Source organism: Salvelinus namaycush, chromosome 8, assembly GCF_016432855.1.
Source record: "Salvelinus namaycush isolate Seneca chromosome 8, SaNama_1.0, whole genome shotgun sequence".
Classification (NCBI taxonomy): Eukaryota; Metazoa; Chordata; class Actinopteri; order Salmoniformes; family Salmonidae; genus Salvelinus; species Salvelinus namaycush.
Window position 1 is genome coordinate 22409515 of NC_052314.1, and position 20544 is coordinate 22430058.

Below are 20544 nucleotides of genomic sequence, written 5' to 3' on the forward strand. Positions count from 1 at the left end.
CCCTTGCAGAGCAAGGGGAACAACTACTTCAAGGTCTGAGCGAGTGACATCACCGATTGAAACGCTATCAGCGCGCACCCCGCTAACTAGCTAGCCATTTCACACCGGTTACACCAGCCTAATCTCGGGAGTTGATAGGCTTGAAGTCATAAACAGCGCAATGCTTGAAGCACAGCGAAGAGCTGCTGGCAAAACACGAAAGTGCTGTTTTAATGAATGCTCACGAGCCTGCTGCTGCCTACCACCGCTCAGTCAGACTGCTCTATCAAATCACAGACTTAATTATAACACACAGAAATACGAGCCTTAGATCATTAATATGGTCAAATCCGGAAACTATCATTTCGAAAACAAAATGTTTATTCTTTCAGTGAAATACGGAACCGTTCCGTATTTTATCTAACAGGTGGCATTCATAAGTCTAAATATTCCTGTTACATTGCACAACCTTCAATGTTATGTCATAATTACGTAAAATTCTGGCAAATTAGTTTGCAAGGAGCCAGGTGGCCCAAACTGCTGCATTATACCCTGACTCTGCGTGCAATGAACGCAAGAGAAGTGACACAATTTCCCTAGTTAAAATAAATTAATGTTAGCAGGCAATATTACCTAAATATGCAGGTTTAAAAATATATACTTGTGTATTGATTTTAAGAAAGGCATTGATGTTTATGGTTAGGTACACATTGGTGCAACAACAGTGCTTTTTCGCGAATGCACTTGTTAAATCACCCATTTGGCGAAGTAGGCTGTGATTCAATGATAAATTAACAGGCACCGCATCGATTATATGCAACGCAGGACAAGCTAGATAAACTAGTAATATCATCAACCATGTGTAGTTAACTACTGATTATGTTAAGTATGATTGTTTTTTTTTGTAAGATACGTTTAATGCTAGCTAGCACCTTACCTTGGCTCCTTGCTGCACTGCATAACAGGTAGTCAGCCTGCCACGCAGTCTCCTCGTGGAGTGCAATGTAATCGGCCATGATTGGTGTCCAAAAATGCCGATTGTTATGAAAACTTGAAATCCACCCTAATTAAAAATCGGCCATTCCATTAATCGGTCGACCTCTAACTCGGACACTCACCAACTTCTTGGTAAGCAACTCCAGCGTAGATTTGGACTTGTGTTTTAGGTTATTGTCCTGCTGAAAGGAGAATTCATCTCCCAGTGTCTGGGGGAAAGCAGACAACCAGGTTTCTCTAGGATTTTTCCTGTGCTTAGCTCCATTCCGTAAATTTTTTTATCCTGAAAAACTACCCAGTACTTAACGATTACAAGCATACCCAAAACATGATGCAGCCACCACTATGCTTGAAGACATGAAGAGTGTTACTCAGTAATGTGTTATTGGACTTGCCCAAAAACATAACACTTTGTATTATGGACAAAAAGTGAATTGCTTTGCCACATTTTTTGCAGTATTATGTTAGTGCCTAGATGCAAACAGGATGCATGTTTTAATAAAACTATTTTTGCACACAGAGTCTATGCAACTTATGTGACTTAAGCAAATGTTCACTCCTGAACGTATGTAGGCTTGCCATAAGAAAGGGGTTGAATTCTTGACCTAAGACATTTCAGCTTTTCATTTGTAAAAAATATAATCCCACTTCGACATTATGGGGTAGTGTGTTTCGGCAGTAAAACAGCAAAATATGGAAAAAGTCAAGGGGTGTGAATTATTGCTGAAGGCAATGTAGATGGGATGATATGAAAATATAGGAGATGACAAATCACATGAGAACAGATCATTCGTAAAAAGAGGTTGAAGTGTCAGACTGTAGGCCTCAGAAAAATGAACAGATTTTTTGTGAAACTGATTTTAGGGAACTGTTGAGGATTGAGAGAGCAGCAAGAGGACAATGCTAGCAGCGAGTAGTTTTGACCCACTGTTAGGAACCTATTGAGGTGAGAGCTCTAGAACAGGGGGGATGTCCAGCAGTATTTGAAAACAGTACAGAACGTACCATAAACTACTAGGGACATAAACAGAACATATTATAAAATGATTGCTGGGTCCAAGGGGCACTGACAGTATTTAACACTTGTTTCCTGTCCTGTACCAACACAGGTCTCTTGTCAATTTTGCTCAACCTAACAGCAACACAAAAGGAAGTGCAAGTCATCACATTTACAGATGTGTCGAACCACCGCTGATGCACTCTAATCTGAGTACCAGTCTCTTTAGCTAACATTTCACTCCTTGCAATTGCCAAAGAGCCTGGCCTTTTGGCCATCTCAACATTTAATATGCGCTGGATATACGGCAGAGTTGCTCATTGGTTGTTGGAAATAACACATTTTCCATAACACGTGGCGCCTCAAAAACATAATTAGTTATAACAAAGTCTAACATTTTGTGGTTGGAATTGAAGAATGTATTATTTTGAGAATTTAGACATGCGCTAGCAACTTGACACACTGCATTCATCTGGACAAAAAAAAATTATTTGCATAATCATTGTGATTGGAGGATAGCTGTGAGGGTGCTCAAATCCTGTTCTCCTTGAGCTCATTAATGACAGAATGTTCATATTTGAAGACGGCGTAAAATCCAGTCTCTTTGGCACATGACATGGAGTGGATTAGCTGAAGAGACTGGTACCCAGACTACTTAGGCCCTGCTTGCTTGCTTTGAATAGCTGCCAGCACAAGAACAGCACTCTGCTAAATATAGCACACCCCCATTAAAACACAAACTTTATGATAAAGGGTTACATTGTATAAAACAAAATATATATATAAAAAAGAACATTCCACAAGGATCAGTTTCATACCACTCCTTTGAATCTCAATTTAAATCAAAACTGTCAGGAGACTTTCTTTATATGCACATTAAAGACGGGGTAGTAGCCCAAATTACGTTGTCTCTGACAACTGGATGGACATAGCAATGATGGTGCAATGTTGACTGAAACGTCACAATCAAGGGGCTGATACATCTCAGTCATAAGTGTACCATTTCTGTTAAAATAGAAAACAAACTGAAATAGGTAACAAAATCACACTGTGTGATTTTAGTGGCTATGCTTTTTGCTTATTTGGTCAATTGAATTGGCTTAAAAGTTGCAGTAATGAGAACGCACCAGTGCCCAGTTGTACTGTAGCATGATTTGATTTAGTCAGGTTCACCATGTAGACTAAGCCTTTGTGGATATCATGAAGAGAGAATTGTGAATTAAGCCTACCTAGGCCATCATTTTATATAAATAGCTCTTCATTTAATAAATGTATGTTAGCAGAGTAAATGGAGCATCACTAGACATGAGCCTACATGGTTTTCCCAACTGCAAAACTAATGAAGTACATTTAATTGATTGAACAACAAAAATGCAGGCATTATATTCCAGAAATTACAACATATAACAGTAGTAGCACTGTAAAGCACATACTGAAATATACATGCAACACTAAAGGCTATAAGTCAACCATTTATTTTAACAGCAAAATAGATAATATACTTCCAATTTAAAAGAAGAAAACCGAGTCTTGTTCGTATGACCTACTGATGTTTGAACTTACCACTAAATCCCAATTATTGAGTTCTAAGAGCGTGATTGCCTCTGCAATGTCGTCAATGCCCGTGCAAGCCTGTTAGAAAAACAGAAACAGAGGTCATGTACATAACACAAAGACCAATAGAAAGTGTAATTGAGCAGCTACAGTGCTAACTGACAACACCAGGGTTATGGATTTGATTCCTGCATTGACAACATTGGCAACTGAATGTGTGTCACTATGACCTGTACTGTAGCCAAGTCACTTTAGATAAAAGCATCTCCTAAATACACAAATATAACGCCTACATGCCAGCTCATTACAAACGTACAAGGTACAGCAGATTTGTTTGTTGTATTAAGAGATTGAGTTTATAACTAACTTACAAACTGCTCCGCGTTCCCAAATTTGCCTCACCAATAAACTAAATGGACACATTTGGAAAGTACACTTCTCGCATAAATTACCATTATCAGTACATAACACTGAATGATACTGTAATTACCTGTTATCAACTATCCTAATGTATCTAGTCCTTAATGAATAAGGGTCCTCCACTCAGTACATCACTGGGTGGTTTGACTGACAAGTTATAATAGGTTATTATCAGTATCAAGACATGTTACAGTGAACTAGTTACAGTGGGGCAAAAAAGTATTTAGTCAGCCACCAATTGTGCAAGTTCTCCCACTTAAAAAGATGAGAGAGGCCTGTAATTTTCATCATAGGTACACTTCAACTATGACAGACAAAATGAGAAAAAAAATCAAGATAATCACATTGTAGGATTTTTAATGAATTTATTTGCAAATTATGGTGGAAAATAAGTATTTGGTCACCTACAAACAAGCAAGATTTCTGGCTCTCACAGACCTGTAACTTATTCTTTAAGAGGCTCCTCTGTCCTCCACTCGTTACCTGTATTAATGGCACCTGTTTGAAGTTGTTATCAGTATAAAAGACACCTGTCCACAACCTCAAACAGTCACACTCCAAACTCCACTATGGCCAAGACCAAAGAGCTGTCAAAGGACACCAGAAACAAAATTGTAGACCTGCACCAGGCTGGGAAGACTGAATCTGCAATAGGTAAGCAGCTTGGTTTGAAGAAATCAACTGTGGGAGCAATTATTAGGAAATGGAAGACATACAAGACCACTGATAATCTCCCTCGATCTGGGGCTCCACGCAAGATCTCACCCCGTGGGGTCAAAATGATCACAAGAACGGTGAGCAAAAATCCCAGAACCACACGGGGGGACCTAGTGAATGACCTGCAGAGAGCTGGGACCAAAGTAACAAAGCCTACCATCAGTAGCACACTACGCCGCCAGGGACTCAAATCCTGCAGTGCCAGACGTGTCCCCCTGCTTAAGCCAGTACATGTCCAGGCCCGTCTGAAGTTTGCTAGAGAGCATTTGGATGATCCAGAAGAAGATTGGGAGAATGTCATATGGTCAGATGAAACCAAAATAGAACTTTTTGGTAAAAACTCAACTCGTCATGTTTGGAGGACAAAGAATGCTGAGTTGCATCCAAAGAACACCATACCTACTGTGAAGCATGGGGGTGGAAACATCATGCTTTGGGGCTGTTTTTCTGCAAAGGGACCAGGACGACTGATCCGTGTAAAGGAAAGAATGAATGGGGCCATGCATCGTGAGATTGAGTGAAAACCTCCTTCCATCAGCAAGGGCATTGAAGATGAAACGTGGCTGGGTCTTTCAGCATGACAATGATCCCAAACACACCGCCCGGGCAACGAAGGAGTGGCTTCGTAAGAAGCATTTCAAGGTCCTGGAGTGGCCTAGCCAGTCTCCAGATCTCAACCCCATAGAAAATCTTTGGAGGGAGTTGAAAGTCCGCGTTACCCAGCAACAGCCCAAAACATCACTGCTCTAGAGGAGATCTGCATGGAGGAATGGGCCAAAATACCAGCAACAGTGTGTGAAAACCTTGTGAAGACTTACAGAAAACATTTGACCTCTGTCATTGCCAACAAAGGGTATATAACAAAGTATTGAGAAACTTTTTTTATTGACCAAATACTTATTTTCCACCATAATTTGCAAATAAATTCATTAAAAATCCTACAATGTGATTATCTTGATTTTTTTTCTCATTTTGTCTGTCATAGTTGAAGTGTACCTATGATGAAAATTACAGGCCTCTCTCATCTTTTTAAGTGGGAGAACTTGCACAATTGGTGGCTGACTAAATACTTTTTTGCCCCAATGTATTTCCATTGCACTAACCACCTATGCTAAAGCTAGTATAATGTGACATTGAAAGGATGCTTTTCTAGAATTCTGCAGATTTAGCTGCATGAAGCCTAATGTGGTTTAAAGAGGAGCTAAAAAGGAGTGTATGTACTGTGAAGCAATTCTGTCATCATGGATAGCCGACTATTTATGATTGACGCGGCGACTAGAGTGGGCAGACTGGAGCTCCGACGTCACAAAATTAAGTTATCAAAAACTGATAACAGCCACAAAAATGCTGAAGAACACAGAGCATCAATGTGATGTGTAAATGCAGGCTATTCTTTGGGTGCTGAAATCCGTTTATTTGTAAAAATATATATATATATATATATATATATATATATATATATATATATATATTACTCCCCAGGTCGTTGCTGTAAATGAGAATGTGTTCTCATTCAATTTAGCTGGTAAAATAACGATTACACCTAGAAAAAAATAAAACGTCATTTTCTGTGACGTCAGAACTCCAGTCCGCCCACACTAGTCACTGCTCAACTTCATCGTAAAAATGTAACCCTTTAATCCGCTTTACAACAAGTAAAGGGTTTGGCCGGCCGGGATGTCCTTGTCCAATCGTGCTCTAGCGACTCCTTGTGGCCGGGCACATGCACACTGTACGGTGTTTCCTCCGACACATTGGTGCGGCTGGCTTCCGGGTTAAGCGAGCAGTGTCAAGAAACATTGCGGCTGTAGTAGTAGCACTGCCCCAACAATGAAAAATAGTAGATATGTGCAGTGCGCACTCGACCTTGGGATATTGCCGATGCTCTCCGCTGGCGCCAATAAAATAGGCTATACTATTGTTTGCTCAATTAGGTTGAGAATTATGCGCTTGTATTTATGCGCTTGTATTTTCAAAAATTGCGATTAGCTTGGCCTCTACTTTTCAGTCACAAATCAACAAACTGCTCAAATTGCACACGCTGCCTTCCCCTTCAGACTGTAGGCAATGTGATTTAAAACAATCCACAATTTATTTAAGAAGCTAATGATCCTCTCTGCCCAAATCATGCTTTAGTTGACTATTTTGAATGATTTTATTTATTTATGTATAGACAGGAGTAGGCTAATTAGGCTATATAATTTTGGCAATTTAAATCAAATGTACTTTGGGAAAGCTTCCCCTTATGGACGCACTGCCTATGCTTGTATATAAAAAAGCGTAATGCACTTAACCTCCATTCCCTATTCGATTGCAGGCTACGGATTATTATTTTTGTGGGCCATTCTAAATCAAATAATTCCACATACACACTAGATTGCTGACAGGTGTATAACATTTTTGCATACAGCCATGCAATCTCTATAGACAAACATTGGCAGTAGAATGGCCCGTATTGAAGACCTCAGTGACTTTAAACGTGGCACTGTTATAGGCTGCCACCTTTCCAACAACTCAGTTAATCAAATTTCTGCCCTGGTCAACTAAAATCTGTGCCCAACCTCAGGTGTCCACATACTTTGGTCATGTAGTAGGCTATATGAAAGAACAGATAAAATTAAGAATAGTCTGCTGGATGAGAATATTATCAAGTGCTTGTCAAATTGTGAATGAGAGACTGATGAAACATGTGGAGCAGAGCTCATCCCTTTCATGCAACTTTTTTCAAATCATCATTAGAGTCGCATCATGCAGCCTAAGAATGTATAAAAAATCTAAACATATAGCCTAACGTGTGTATTACAACTAAAGTTGCATAAATACCTAAATTAAGCAGATAAGAGGACCCCTTTCTTTGTTAACTGCTCAACAAAGAATAGCCACATGTACATACTCCCTCGGAAATCGTTTGGGGAAAATATTATTTCTATTTTGTTCAGCTATGTTCAACTGTATTTCTTCATACTATTAAAATAATGTAAAATTATGCCATGGAATTCTAAGCAAATCTTGTCTGCTAAATGAACTAGTGTAGCCCACAGCCATATGGCATAGCCAGATCAGGGGCTAACATAAGGACAACTCAGAATATGCTATTCTGTTCTTCTGAAATTAGTCTAAAGAAACATATGAAGAAAATGTAGCCTAAAATAAAATTGATTTATTGTGATGGTGTAGGTTATATTAAATGGATTTATTCCATTTAAGCAAGCATTAGTGGCTTGTAGGCTATGAGTGGAAGCCAGGAGATGCTAAACGTGTTTGTTATTTAATGGTCAATTACCGTGAGACTGGTAGTTATTTTAATTTCAATCACCAGCTGAGAAAATTTCATGAATGCCACAGCACTATTCAGACTGCAATTAGATGCTAATATGTGTGTCAACTGTACATAGATGTGTTCTGTGAGTGTCACTGAGTAGGCTGATACACCATTTCATGGGTGCACAATCCATAGGTTTGGTTGTACAGTCGCATATAAGTACGCCCCCAATGCAATTCTGAAAATAATTTAGATATCTAGAGTGCAATCTAAACAGATGTACTTAACAAAAAATCCAAATAACTAATTACAAAAAAGAGACAATTATAACATTCAAAACTTGTTTAACATTATCTAGTCGAATTGTCATTATTTTACTTTTTTTTTTCCGTTTGCATCAGTTTCATTGGGTACTTTTATTTTGAAGGCGACCCGCCGATTCCACAATTGTTGCTCACGCCAATGTTGTTCACAACACACTGGTATGGCTAGCCTAAAGCTTGATTTTATTCAGTCACGTGGTGCACTGTGTTCTTCAGCTTTTTTGTGGCCTTGTTATTCTACGACCTGTTATCAGGATGATATAGAGTTCATTTGAACGTTAGGTAGCTAGCCAACTGACTTACCTGGCTAATAAATCATCACCACTTTACAGATAGTCAACCTTATTCCAGCTCATACTTTCAAACACTAGAGCAGGGACACACTGCATAAGAAATCCAAGTCTCTGCTAGCTAGCTCAATAGTGACCAAGCAAGTTAGCTAGCTAAGCCAACACAAGATGGCTAGCTAGCCATCTGTGTCAGTTGAATATTTACAATTCATGGCTAATATATCTAAAGAGGACACCGGGCTAACTATATCATATTTAAATCCATGTTAGTTATGTGCTCTGCTTTGTTGTTACTAGTAGCTAGTGAGCTAGCAACTGACGTCTAGCCACCTAGCTACCAGACTGGCATACCACATTAGTTGGCCAGCGAACGTTAGCTCATTTTGGGGGCTGACAGCTTTACGAAATGCTCTGCAACAATGTAATTATTCAATACCACAAACGCACCTGTGTTTACACACACACACACTTTGTTAAAATGCATCAACTTATTGATAAGCGGGACAGTGGTGCAGCTCAATTTGCTAACGTTAGCTGGCTTGTTAGCTAGTTAGCATGCTAACGTGAGCTAAGTAAGCGTTAACACGCTAGCTAGCGAAATGTGTTTGCCTTGTCAGCTGACGAGACAGCACTGTTGACATTAACACTGCCTATTAATGTACGTTACGATTCAACATAATTAAACTAAGTAGGTAGCTAGTTTTGTTATTGTGACATGAGGAAAGTTGAAACCCACCTGAAAGTCAGCCAAAATAATTTCTCTGTCCATGTTGTTTTCGCTATCAGAAGCCATCGCAGTGACTGGCTAAACGCTAGTTAGCTATTATTCTTATATCGCTTGCTTGCTATCTCGCTTCACTCACTCAGGCAAAGGGTCACTAGATATCATGTAAATATCGTCTTTAGTAAACTCAAGACATCAATATGCGCCAGATGTCTAAGGAGCAAATGCCACACTTTGGGTTGGTTTGTACAGCTTATATGAATTTCAATTCTCTGTTATCGTCAGTATTCACGGCTATGTCTTCGCTTTACGGCAACCGCAAAGTGGGGTATGGTTCATCTTGCTGTAACGTTCTGAACACATATACATTCAATGTATAGAGCGCGAATGGGTCTACAAAGAGTTGGAGGGCTCTATTTTTTTTAGAACCCATTTCATTCTATGCATTTAATTTTATATTTGCAACATTGGAACCTTTCGCCTTCACGGTATGCCCAAATTGTCGCATCGTGAGGAAGCTCAGCTGTTATTCTTAAAGTGACAATTCTCTTTGATAAATACATTTCATTGTTCTCCATACCGGTAGCATATGCAAGGTAATAAAAGCATGCCTATCAGGACTACCCATCAAAGGAGACAGAAAATGTAGGTCAGTTATTTTTTGCATTTTCAAATTGAAAATGGACCAATAAAGCAAATTCTGTATTGTTGTATATTTTACTGTATTGTATTGTACTAGACCACAAAACCAGAAATAGACCACATAACGGATTGTCAGATTGTCATTTGTTTTAACATTAACCTTACTTTTGAGCTTTCACATCAAATGTTTAATAAACTACTATGAGAAAACAACACAAACTCCAATGGACAGCTCCAATGGCCCACACTGTGCGTACTGAAGGCCTATAGCCAACATTTCTCATGTCTCACAAGACGGAAATCTCTCATTCTAAAAATGTTTAGCATAATGATTTAAGTAGCCTAAGTTATTAATTTTACATAAAAGGCTTACAAATAGGGATAAGCAATATCCTTTCCAATGGTCATCTGCATAATAACATTTTTGAATAGGCATGAGTTTAGTAGGCTTAGCTAGCATAGGCCCTACACCTGTCTTTCCCCCCATCATAACCCAAATTCTAAGTTGTTTTTATTTGTAAATTGAGTCTTTTAACAATGTATAGCTTTAAAATATGGTCAAATTATCAATCTCATGGAATATCAGTCTTTCCAATCTACTCTTTCGATCAATATTTCCCATCCCTCATTTTACCAAACAAAGTGACAGGGTCAGGCTGTTGAAATTGCAGACTTGGCCTTCAATACCTAATCTAGACATGCCGACCTCATTGATAACAAAATCATAATGCTTATGTTTGTATGCATAGGCCTAGGTTATATCCAAAATAGCTGATTGAATATATCATGTTTTTGACAGGTAGGCTTACCTACACTCTCCCAATGGTAGCCCTATGATATGACTTGTTTGTGCAGAAAAATGGCTCTGCTTCTGTGCTCTCCTCAAATGTAATTGTTGCCTTTGCCAGAGACATAACAACCGAACCTAACCAGAGAGCAATATGAACTGTTCTGGAACAACACTCCGTGGCATTTTTTGGTTATGAAAATGTGATCTTGTGGTTGCACTCGGGAAAGTAGCCTCGGACGCTATCGTCATAACTGCAGCCTCTGCAGCCTTTTTGATGATCACTGTTTTCAGTCCCGCCCTCTCGCTTTTGTCGACTGTTATGCGTTCGGGTTCGGTATTTGAAAAATAGGCTAAAAGTGATGTCAAGAACAGCCTTTTTTCCTCAAATACTGACTTCCAACCAGTCGAATGAATGAACTAATTCAACATATGATGGCAAGGGTAAGGAGGTGTCGTATGTAGGAGAATGTTATATGAATGAAGGCTCGGCTATACATTGACATTTGTGTAGGCTATGTTAAGCTATATTCCTACATGATTAGACGACACCTACCCGGCATATGCCTGTTACAGGCTGAACTTGAAACTATTTAGCCCATGGTGTGGTTGATTTCATTTATTTACTCAACTTTACAAGTTTAGTAGCGTAAATCTTTTCAGTGTAACAGATGGTAGGCAATGCTGCTACAGTAATGTGCTCAGCGGAATATGCTAATATAACGTCAATATCAAATGACTAAACTGTTCCCGCGCACTGTCCCGAACAAACACTTTAGGCTACTATTAATGAACCAAAGAAGGACGATATCCAGACCGTGTATCATCATTTGAAAATGGGCGGGAAGTGTACATAAAACTCTGAACAAGCATCTCTCCAAATGTCATTGGATGACTTAACGTTGTCAGAATGTTTTTTTCTAAACTATCTTTCTCAACCCCGGACTGGTAAGAGAGCAAGTCGACAATCAGAAGCTACAAACTTACAAACCCTAATCGAAACGGCAATGTTCCATGGATACAGTTGCAGCAGGACATCATAGGCAACGTTTTTGAGAGCAGGAGACAGACCAACATTTTGGAGTTGCAGATAAATTGCACCTGTAGGCTAACCTGTATCGTCAGTCCGGAAGGGTAGTATATAGCCTAATTGTGGAGTTGGATAGAATCTTTCTGAATAACACGGGTCTATAAATTAACCATGGGAAATATCCCTGAACACTCTTTTAGAATCTCAAACGTTATCAACTTCACGTGAACGGGGTTCAAGAATAAAGATAAACCTCAACTCTGCAGGCTGGACGATTGGAATTAGTTTTTAGTTTTTCAACTTCGTGCATCTTGGTCTACAAGTGGACATCCAACATTCCAATCCAATGTGATAAAAATATATATTTTTTTAAGGAAGGTGGTGATGACCATACACTTGAGTTGGAAATGGCGTGACATCCATGTTTTCCGTGCTGATGCGAGTTGTTACATTGGGATGGTATTAAAAAGGGAGGCGGACCCTGGCAGTGTACCAACTTCTTTCAGGCTACAGACTATTTACTACATTTTCGCAGTGCCTTGCGTCACAACCAAGAAGACGTATACCATCAAAATCATTCACACATACCTTAGTATCAACTTTTGAAACCTGTATCATATAACATTATTCTCTTTATGGTTTTCGTCCACCAAGAATGGCTGGAGGGGCAAACAGACTGAGCAGCGCATCTGCAAGAGGAGACTTAGCAGAAGTTGAGATGTTATTACAGAACGGAGCAGATGTTAATGAAAACAATGTATTCGGCAGGACACCGTTACAGGTTGGTTTTGCATTTTATTTTATAAACATGTAAATCTATAAATTCATGATTCAGTCTATTTGATCGATTTGAACTTAAACTACCACATCTTAGCATATGTGTGTGTTGGTATAGCCTAATGTAAAATGGACTAAACTGCGTGCTTTATTGACAAATAAAGTGTTAAAATTATCCAGAGGCTACAATTTCTGTAACTTGGACTATATATATATATATGTATACTTGATCCAAATGATTTTTAACGAATAGTCTAAAATAGCATAAAGAGAATAGGGTGTCATATTTTTAATTGTATGATTTATGGAGAGTGCAGCAAAGTGACTTGTTGGCCTTCATTTTGTAGCATTATGTGAACCACTAAAAACCCCAATGTAGACGAGACTAATGATGTACACCTATTCGTGATTTACCAGAAACAGTAATTGCAATGCATTATATATTTGTTGTTGGTGAATATATTCATATTTTTGACATTCTGTAGACTAAAAAGTTTAGCAGGTTTATATATCTTGATAAGGATGGGTTCAAACATTATGAAAACTTGTCAATCATTGAATAATGTGATTACGTTTTTATATTTCTAAAGAAGTATCATTGCTCAATAGTGATAATTAAAGAAGATAATATAGTCAAGACCTTGATGCTTGACCTCATGCACTACTCTTTGGACAAGCATGCACACTCAAACACATAGGCCTATGAAACATGTAATTGGTTTCAACAAGACTATTTCTTAAATTGTAAGTTTATAGATAAAACACTAATTTGCTGTTTCTTTATGTCATGACACATTTATGTGGGTTGATCACTTGGTTGGTTAGGCTATATTTATACCGCCTTGGCATACCTCTGAATATCTGCCTTTGACCACATGGGGAATCTCCAAATGCAATGTTTGCTTTAGAAATGTAACTAAGTTTACTGTTTTCTCAAATTACAAAATCAAACTCATGAAAAACTAGCAAATTGCAGATTGTGAAAGACTGTTGATTTGGACAGTTCATAACCAGACTGGATAGATTTTCAGGCTAATATCTTACCATGTTATAGGGTCCAGGGTGCAGATGAAAAGGGCTGAAAGTGGTTAATTGACCGAACCACACGTTTTTGTTGAATGTATAACTCCAATTTAGGCCTATACTCAAATTCAAAGTGCTCTATAAGATTTACCTTAGTACATAAGAAAACGATATAAGTATGACATGTATCCTCACGCACAAAACTGTAATACACTATTAGTATCACTCTCTTCCAAATGAAAAATATATGTCATGGCTATTAATTCTATATGCCTAATAATGATGACGACGAACTAAGGCTCTATGATTTATTAGAAGATAATAGGTTTACATTATTTAGGTAAAAGACGAATGAAAAAAGGTTAACATAATGAATACATAATAAATTGTTATGTGATTTAGATTCGTTTTTTATCGTTCCTTTTGAAAACAACAGGTGTAAATCTAGACGTGTCTCTCCGCAACATAGCCCTAAAGAATTCCTATTTTCCTTAAAACAGTATACTTCTTACAGCCTACATGTTCTGTCTTTGCATATACTATACTATATAAGTGTTCTGCTCTCAACCAGCTCTGATATTTGATTATATTTTTCCCCCTTTTTTTCTTCTTTCTTTCTTAATTTTTTTACAGGTGATGAAACTTGGTAACCCCGCCATCGCGGAAGCGCTGCTGAGGGCGAACGCAAATCCAAACGTGCGCGACCATGTCAGAGGTCTCACCATCACTCATGACGCTGCAAGGGATGGATATGCAGACACCCTACACGTACTGATGGATCATGGCGCAGACGTCAATCTCCTGGACAATGATGGCAATCTTCCATTGCATCTAGCCGCAAGAGAAGGCTATCTTGATGTGGTCCAGCTCCTTGTTGGTTGCACGATAGAAGCCACAAGGTGCAACTCCAAAGGCCACACACCTTATGATTTGGCGACTATGAACCATAGAGTATCCATTGCGCAATACATTCAGGGGCACACCAATTAATGAATATATATCGGACAATCCTGGCTGGGATAGCGAGGTCGTAGGCCTATATAAGAACGAGGAAGAAAGTAGCAAAAACATGTAGGTCAATCTACCTCTCTGGTTACAATGTATTTGGATGTTTTTCAGACATGATAGCCTCAATTCTCAATCATAAAGGATGGCCCTAGCATGAACGTTTCCTCCTAACCTAATAAGAAAACATAGCCTAATTCCATAGGTTTTGACTCCCATTTTCTCCATCACAGAACAAATGTGACGAGATTATATGCCACTGGAATGATCATTTGAATCTATTTAATATATTAAAGCATTTTTAGGCCGACAGCATTTCCCTAACAACATCTCCAGCTGCTTTGTTTCTCTTTTTTTCTCTCATGTTTTTCCGATATTCCCTAGTGGTACACGTAAGGTGGGGATTTGTCTTTCAAATTCAATTCATTACCAACATTTTAATAACTATTTGAGGTGTGGGTTTGATAATTCAACGACTATTTCAAATGAAATGAGGAACAATATTTTATTGTTTAACTTCAAGACCATAGGCTGTAGGTATTAGAATAGATGACCCTCTTCATCCAAGGTAGCCTACTCTTGTGCGCATAGCAAATGTCTTATTTTGTCCGATAGCCCATTTTGTTAATTAAACCCATGCTATTTTGAGTAATAACCCAGTGACCTAGGCTTACCTTCATTCTCCAGACCATTGGTCAAAAATTATCAATCTAATGGTAGTCTGACTGTATCGGCAATTCTTTTCGATTTTCAGTGCATTTGTAAATAATCATACAAATAGATTTTGTAAGGAACTGTGAAAGCACGCGTTTACTAATATTCACGTTTTATTTTTTTTACCAAAGACAACTGTCTGCAGGTCTTACCTGATTTTCTGTTTGGCTTTTAGATAGCAATTTGGTTGAAATATAATGTATGTAGGGCTATACTACCAGTAGACCTCGTTTTACTGTATTATCTTCTATTTGAATATTGCTAATCGATGTTTTTCACTGTTGTTTGATTTGTGAGACGAATAAATTAATTTGTTCACTGATTATTAGAAGTTTGCGTCATTTTTTAAATAATTTGCCATTTTTTTTATATCCCCCTTGAGGCTACTCAGCACTGCTGATGTGATCAACCAACAGTGATTGTTCCATACGATATAGTATTTTATTAATTCAAGGAAAATATAGGCTATTGAAAGTAGGCATACCCTATCTTGGAATGAAGTACTAGGGGTCAAAATGAAACTGTATAAAAAATATTGTTACTCCAAACATTGGCTAGACATCTGCTTTGCTTCTACATTTATTATCACTGTGATTATGAAATCATGTAATGTTAGTTTTAAGGTGGCTATAGAGTTGCTACATTTTTATGGTACTATTCAAGCCATGGAATGTCTATCCACGCACCACTTTGACAGGCAATTATTATATATATATATTATTTTTTATTCCTTTGCAAATTAACAGCGCAATTAACATTCAAATACGAACTTCAAACATTCACGGCTTGTGGTGGCCACTTGGAGAAAAGCACAGCAAAGCCATAGCTTATAGGCCTAACCTGCTACTTTAGGTTCGGTGAGGAGGAACATGCCCAATTTCTGTCCCACGGTCATATTTGAGAAGTTTGGCACTTTGAATGGCAATATCATTTGTCTTTTAAAAGCGAGAAAACGTTAATATTTTTTTGAAATAAGTGTAGTCAAACTGTGAATGGCTATGTAATACCCTCATAAACATAATGTGGTTGACTTCTTTCTAGTCATGTAGGCTATGTAGGCTATCTAATCATGTTGTCTCTCAAACAAGCTTAATTAATGCAAGGAAAGCGATGAGACTACTTTATTTCAATTGGGATAGGCCTACAGTACAGCCATGAAGACAAAAGTAATCAGGTATGCTTGAATGTGATGATCCCTTTTACGACACATTCAATCAGATTTACATTTGCAGTGTTGTTTTGGCGGTGTCGGAGGTGGAACTCCGTCGGTTTTATGTTCATATCATTGAGTTATATTAGCCCAACCGGCCGGCAGATGGCGCTATTATTCATTTGAAGTTGTCATCTGCATCCAACTGGAATGTTTGCAGCAGGGTAGACCCACACAGAGGAGGTGTTATAATACCCATAAAACCTAGTGGTCAAACAGGGAAATGGTTCCAATCGTTTTTCCACAATTCATCTTTCCCATAGAGGATTTTAGAGACACTTAAAATAATGTTTTGTGTATGCTTACCCTGGGGTGACGTTTTCATAACCACATAAATCTCTGTCTGACAAAGGTGACCTTTATCAATATATTCGGCTCTATTTACTCTCAGATTCGAAAATGCTAATTAGCTTTAAAATAGGCGTCAAAACCAAAAATCTGCAAATTAGCATTTCATTTTGGGGGATAAATACAGGCGAATATATTGATAAATTCACCTTGTCCTAGAGAGATTTACACGGTTATCAAAACGTCACCCCAGGGTAAGCCTACACAAAACACAGCCCTTATTTGAAGTGTATCTAAAATCCCCAATGGGAAAAATGAAAGGTTGAAAAACGATTGAAACCATTTCCCTGTTTGACCGGCTAGGTTTTATGGATATTATTATTATTTCTCTGTATATGATCAGGGGGCCAGGATTCCAGTCTGCAAGCACACTTTCCACTTTCGGTACTGCAGTTTAGCTGAAGTTAAGCCCAAAAGGAAAATTCCCATCGACGGCCCCATAGAGAAGTAAAAAAAAAACATTTAAAAAACACTTTTGTTATCACTTTGAGGCAAAAATATCTATATTATTATTTAAGTTATTGTCCTCAAGGCTGATTTTTACACAGCCGCAGATATTAACATTTTATATTCATCCAATGTCTGTTATATTTCTGGATGACATGATGAAGTTGTTGCCGCTCGCTCTGCTCCATTGCTCACTGTAAGTGCTAGTGCGCAGGCGTTATAGGCTCTGTGAAGCCGATAGCGACCACCACGAAACAGTGTTTGCGAACATGAGTAGATTACATTGAAAACAACAGGCATCCATCTTGGACGCAGTCTCTAGTTCATAGATAGCTCTAGGCGCTATTATTCCTTTTATGTCGTTTGTCATCTGCGTCCAACAGGAATGTATGCAGCCGGCTATGCACTTGTGTCCCCGGGCAACCAGCTCATACATAAAACATCCTCCATTCAGGCTGCAAGGGTGTAGGTTTCCTCCTCAACTAGCTTTAATGGCAAGCTGCCGGGATAAAAATAAGCTGGAAAAATATGCATACAGTCTTAATCAAACAACATTTTCCACCACCATGCTAGCTAAAGTGGCTAAAGCTTCTTCCTGGTGTTCAGCCAATCAGGTTTCAGCAGTTGTTTACCCCTGGCTGAAATCTGTGTGCAACATCAGCATGTAGCATTATCCACTCTAGGGAGAGACTATAAGGACACAGCTGACCCTTAAACTGACTAGCAAAAACCTAAAAATGACATTTACCCTTACCCTAACCCTAACCTTAACCCTTACCTTAACCGTTTTTAACTTCAATGGGGTGACGTCAGACTTGGGCCCTCCCAAGGAACCCGTTTGGAGACTGTGTCCAAGATGTCCGACCATTGAACAACGTAATCTACTCATGTTCGCATACACTGTTTCAGAGTTTTTTTCTGACTGGGATTACTGCACATGCGCACTAGCACTCAATGTGCACTGGACTGACAGCAGTATCGCGCAAGCATGCTCCAGCAACTCTGTCAATGCGTGGACAGCTAAACAAGCCAAATGGAACGTCCCCTGGCTAGTTGGGCTCATGTCGTAGAGCATGAATATAAAATGTTAATATCTTCGGTTGTGAGTGATGGAAAAAATTATTTTGAATAACTCAATGGATGTTTTGTGCACAAAGGGGAGGACTAAACTGTCTTATTAGGAATTTTCAAATTTGTCTTCTCTAAAGGAATTGTCTTTCTGGGCCATACTTCAGTTAAAATGCAATACCAGGCAAAACTGTAGGTGCAGTCAAAAGGGTGCTTCCAGACCAGAATCCTGGCCCCTTTGTGAGGGAGTTGAAAAGGGTGGGACTAAAGTTGAGGAAACCTGAATTTAATGCAAGTTCTCCATAATATTGCAGTACGAATGACCAATCGAAGCTCACCATAGCTTCCAGCCCCCTAATGGATTGGCTTACAATAGCTGTTGATACAGTGGCTTGCGAAAGTATTCACCGCCCTTGCCATTTTTCCTATTTTGTTGCCTTACAACCTGGAATTAAAATAGATTTTGGGGGGGTTTGTATCATTTGATTGACACATGCCTACCATGTTGAAGATGCAAGATATTTTTTATTGTGAAACAAAGAAGAAATAAGACAAAAAAACAGAAAACTTGAGCATGCATAACTTCTCACCCCCCCCCCCCCCCCCCCAAAATCTAGAAGTCGACCGATTAATCGGAATGGCCAATTAATTAGGGCCGATTTCAAGTTTTCATAACAATCGGTAATCAGCGTTTTTTGGACACCGATTATGGCCGATTACATTGCACTCCACAAGGAGACTGCGTGGCAGGCTGACTACCTGTTGTGCAGCAAGGAGCCAAGGTAAGGTGCTAGCTAGCATTAAACTTATCTTATAAAAAACAATCATACTTAACATAATCACTAGTTAACTACACTTGGTTGATGATATTACTAGTTTATCTAGCTTGTCCTGCGTTGCATATAATCGATGCGGTGCCTGTTAATTTATCCTTGAATCACAGCCTACTTCGCCAAACGCCAGCGCATTCGCGAAAAAAGCACTGTCGTTGCACCATTGTGTACCTAACCATAAACATCAATGTCTTTCTTAAAATCAATACACAAGTATATATTTTTAAACCTGCATATTTAGTTAATATTGCCTGCTAACATTCATTTATTTTAACTAGGGAAATTGTGTCACTTCTCTTGCCACTCGTTAGATAAAATACGTAACGGTTCCATATTTCACTGAAAGAATAAACGCTTCGTTTTCGAAATTATAGTTTCCGGATTTGACCAATATTAATGACCTAAGGCTCGTATTGCTGTGTGTTATTATATTATAATTAAGTCTATGATTTGATAGAGCAGTCTGACTGAGCGGTGGTAGGCAGCAGCAGGCTCGTAAGCATTCATTCAAACAGCACTTTCCTGCATTTTCCAGCAGCTCTTCGCTGTGCTTCAAGCATTGCGCTGTTTATGACTTCAAGCCTATCAACTCCCGAGATTAGGCTGGTAATACTAAAGTACCTATTAGAACATCCAATAGTCAAAGGTATATGAAATACAAATGGTATAGAGATAAATAGTCCTATAATAACTACAACCTAAAACTTCTTACCTGGGAATATTGAAGACTCATGTTAAAAGGAACCACCAGCTTTCATATGTTCTGAGCAAGGAACTTAAACGTTAGCTTTTTTACATGGCACATATTGCACTTTTACTTTCTTCTCCAACACTTTGTGTTTTCATTATTTAAACCAAATTGAACATGTTTCATTATTTATTTGAGACTAAATTGATTTTATTGATGTATTATATTTAGTTAAAATAAGTGTTCATTCAGTATTGTTGCAATTGTCATTATTACAAATATATATATAAAAATTGGCCGATTAATCGGTATCAGCTTTTTTTGGTGAAAAACATACCCACAGCATGATGCTGCAACCACCGTGCTTCACTGTGGGGATGGTATTCTCGGGGTGATGAAAGGTGTTGGGTTTGCGCCAGACATAGCGTTTTCCTTGATGGCCAAAAAGCTCAATTTTAGTCTCATCTGACCAGAGTACCTTCTTCCATGTGTTTATTTTTTTCTGGCCACTCTTCCGTAAAGCCCAGCTCTGTGGAGTGTACAGCTTAATGTGGTCCTATGGACAGATACTCCAATCTCCACTGTGGAGCTTTGCTGCTCCTTCAGGGTTATCTTTGGTCTCTTTGTTGCCTCACTGATTAATGCCCTCCTTGCCTGGTCCATGAGTTTTGGTGGGCAGCCCTCTCTTGACAGGTTTGTTGTGGTGCCAT

General features: G+C 38.7%; 1 protein-coding gene across 2 annotated transcripts in view; it reads right to left on the bottom strand.

Annotated features, from left to right (window-relative positions):
* Positions 1-9567, bottom strand: part of LOC120052513 (FAS-associated factor 1-like) — an 87779-nt gene extending 78212 nt beyond the window's left edge. For both annotated transcript variants that reach the window (XM_038999467.1, XM_038999466.1), the window contains exons 1-2: positions 9275-9567; positions 3536-3604 (exon numbers count right to left, since the gene is read on the bottom strand). In XM_038999467.1, the coding sequence (XP_038855395.1) occupies positions 3536-3604; positions 9275-9331 (126 nt within the window). In that variant the 5' untranslated portion in view covers positions 9332-9567. The remainder of the gene's footprint in view (positions 1-3535; positions 3605-9274) is intronic.
* Positions 9568-20544: the final 10977 nt, after the last annotated feature.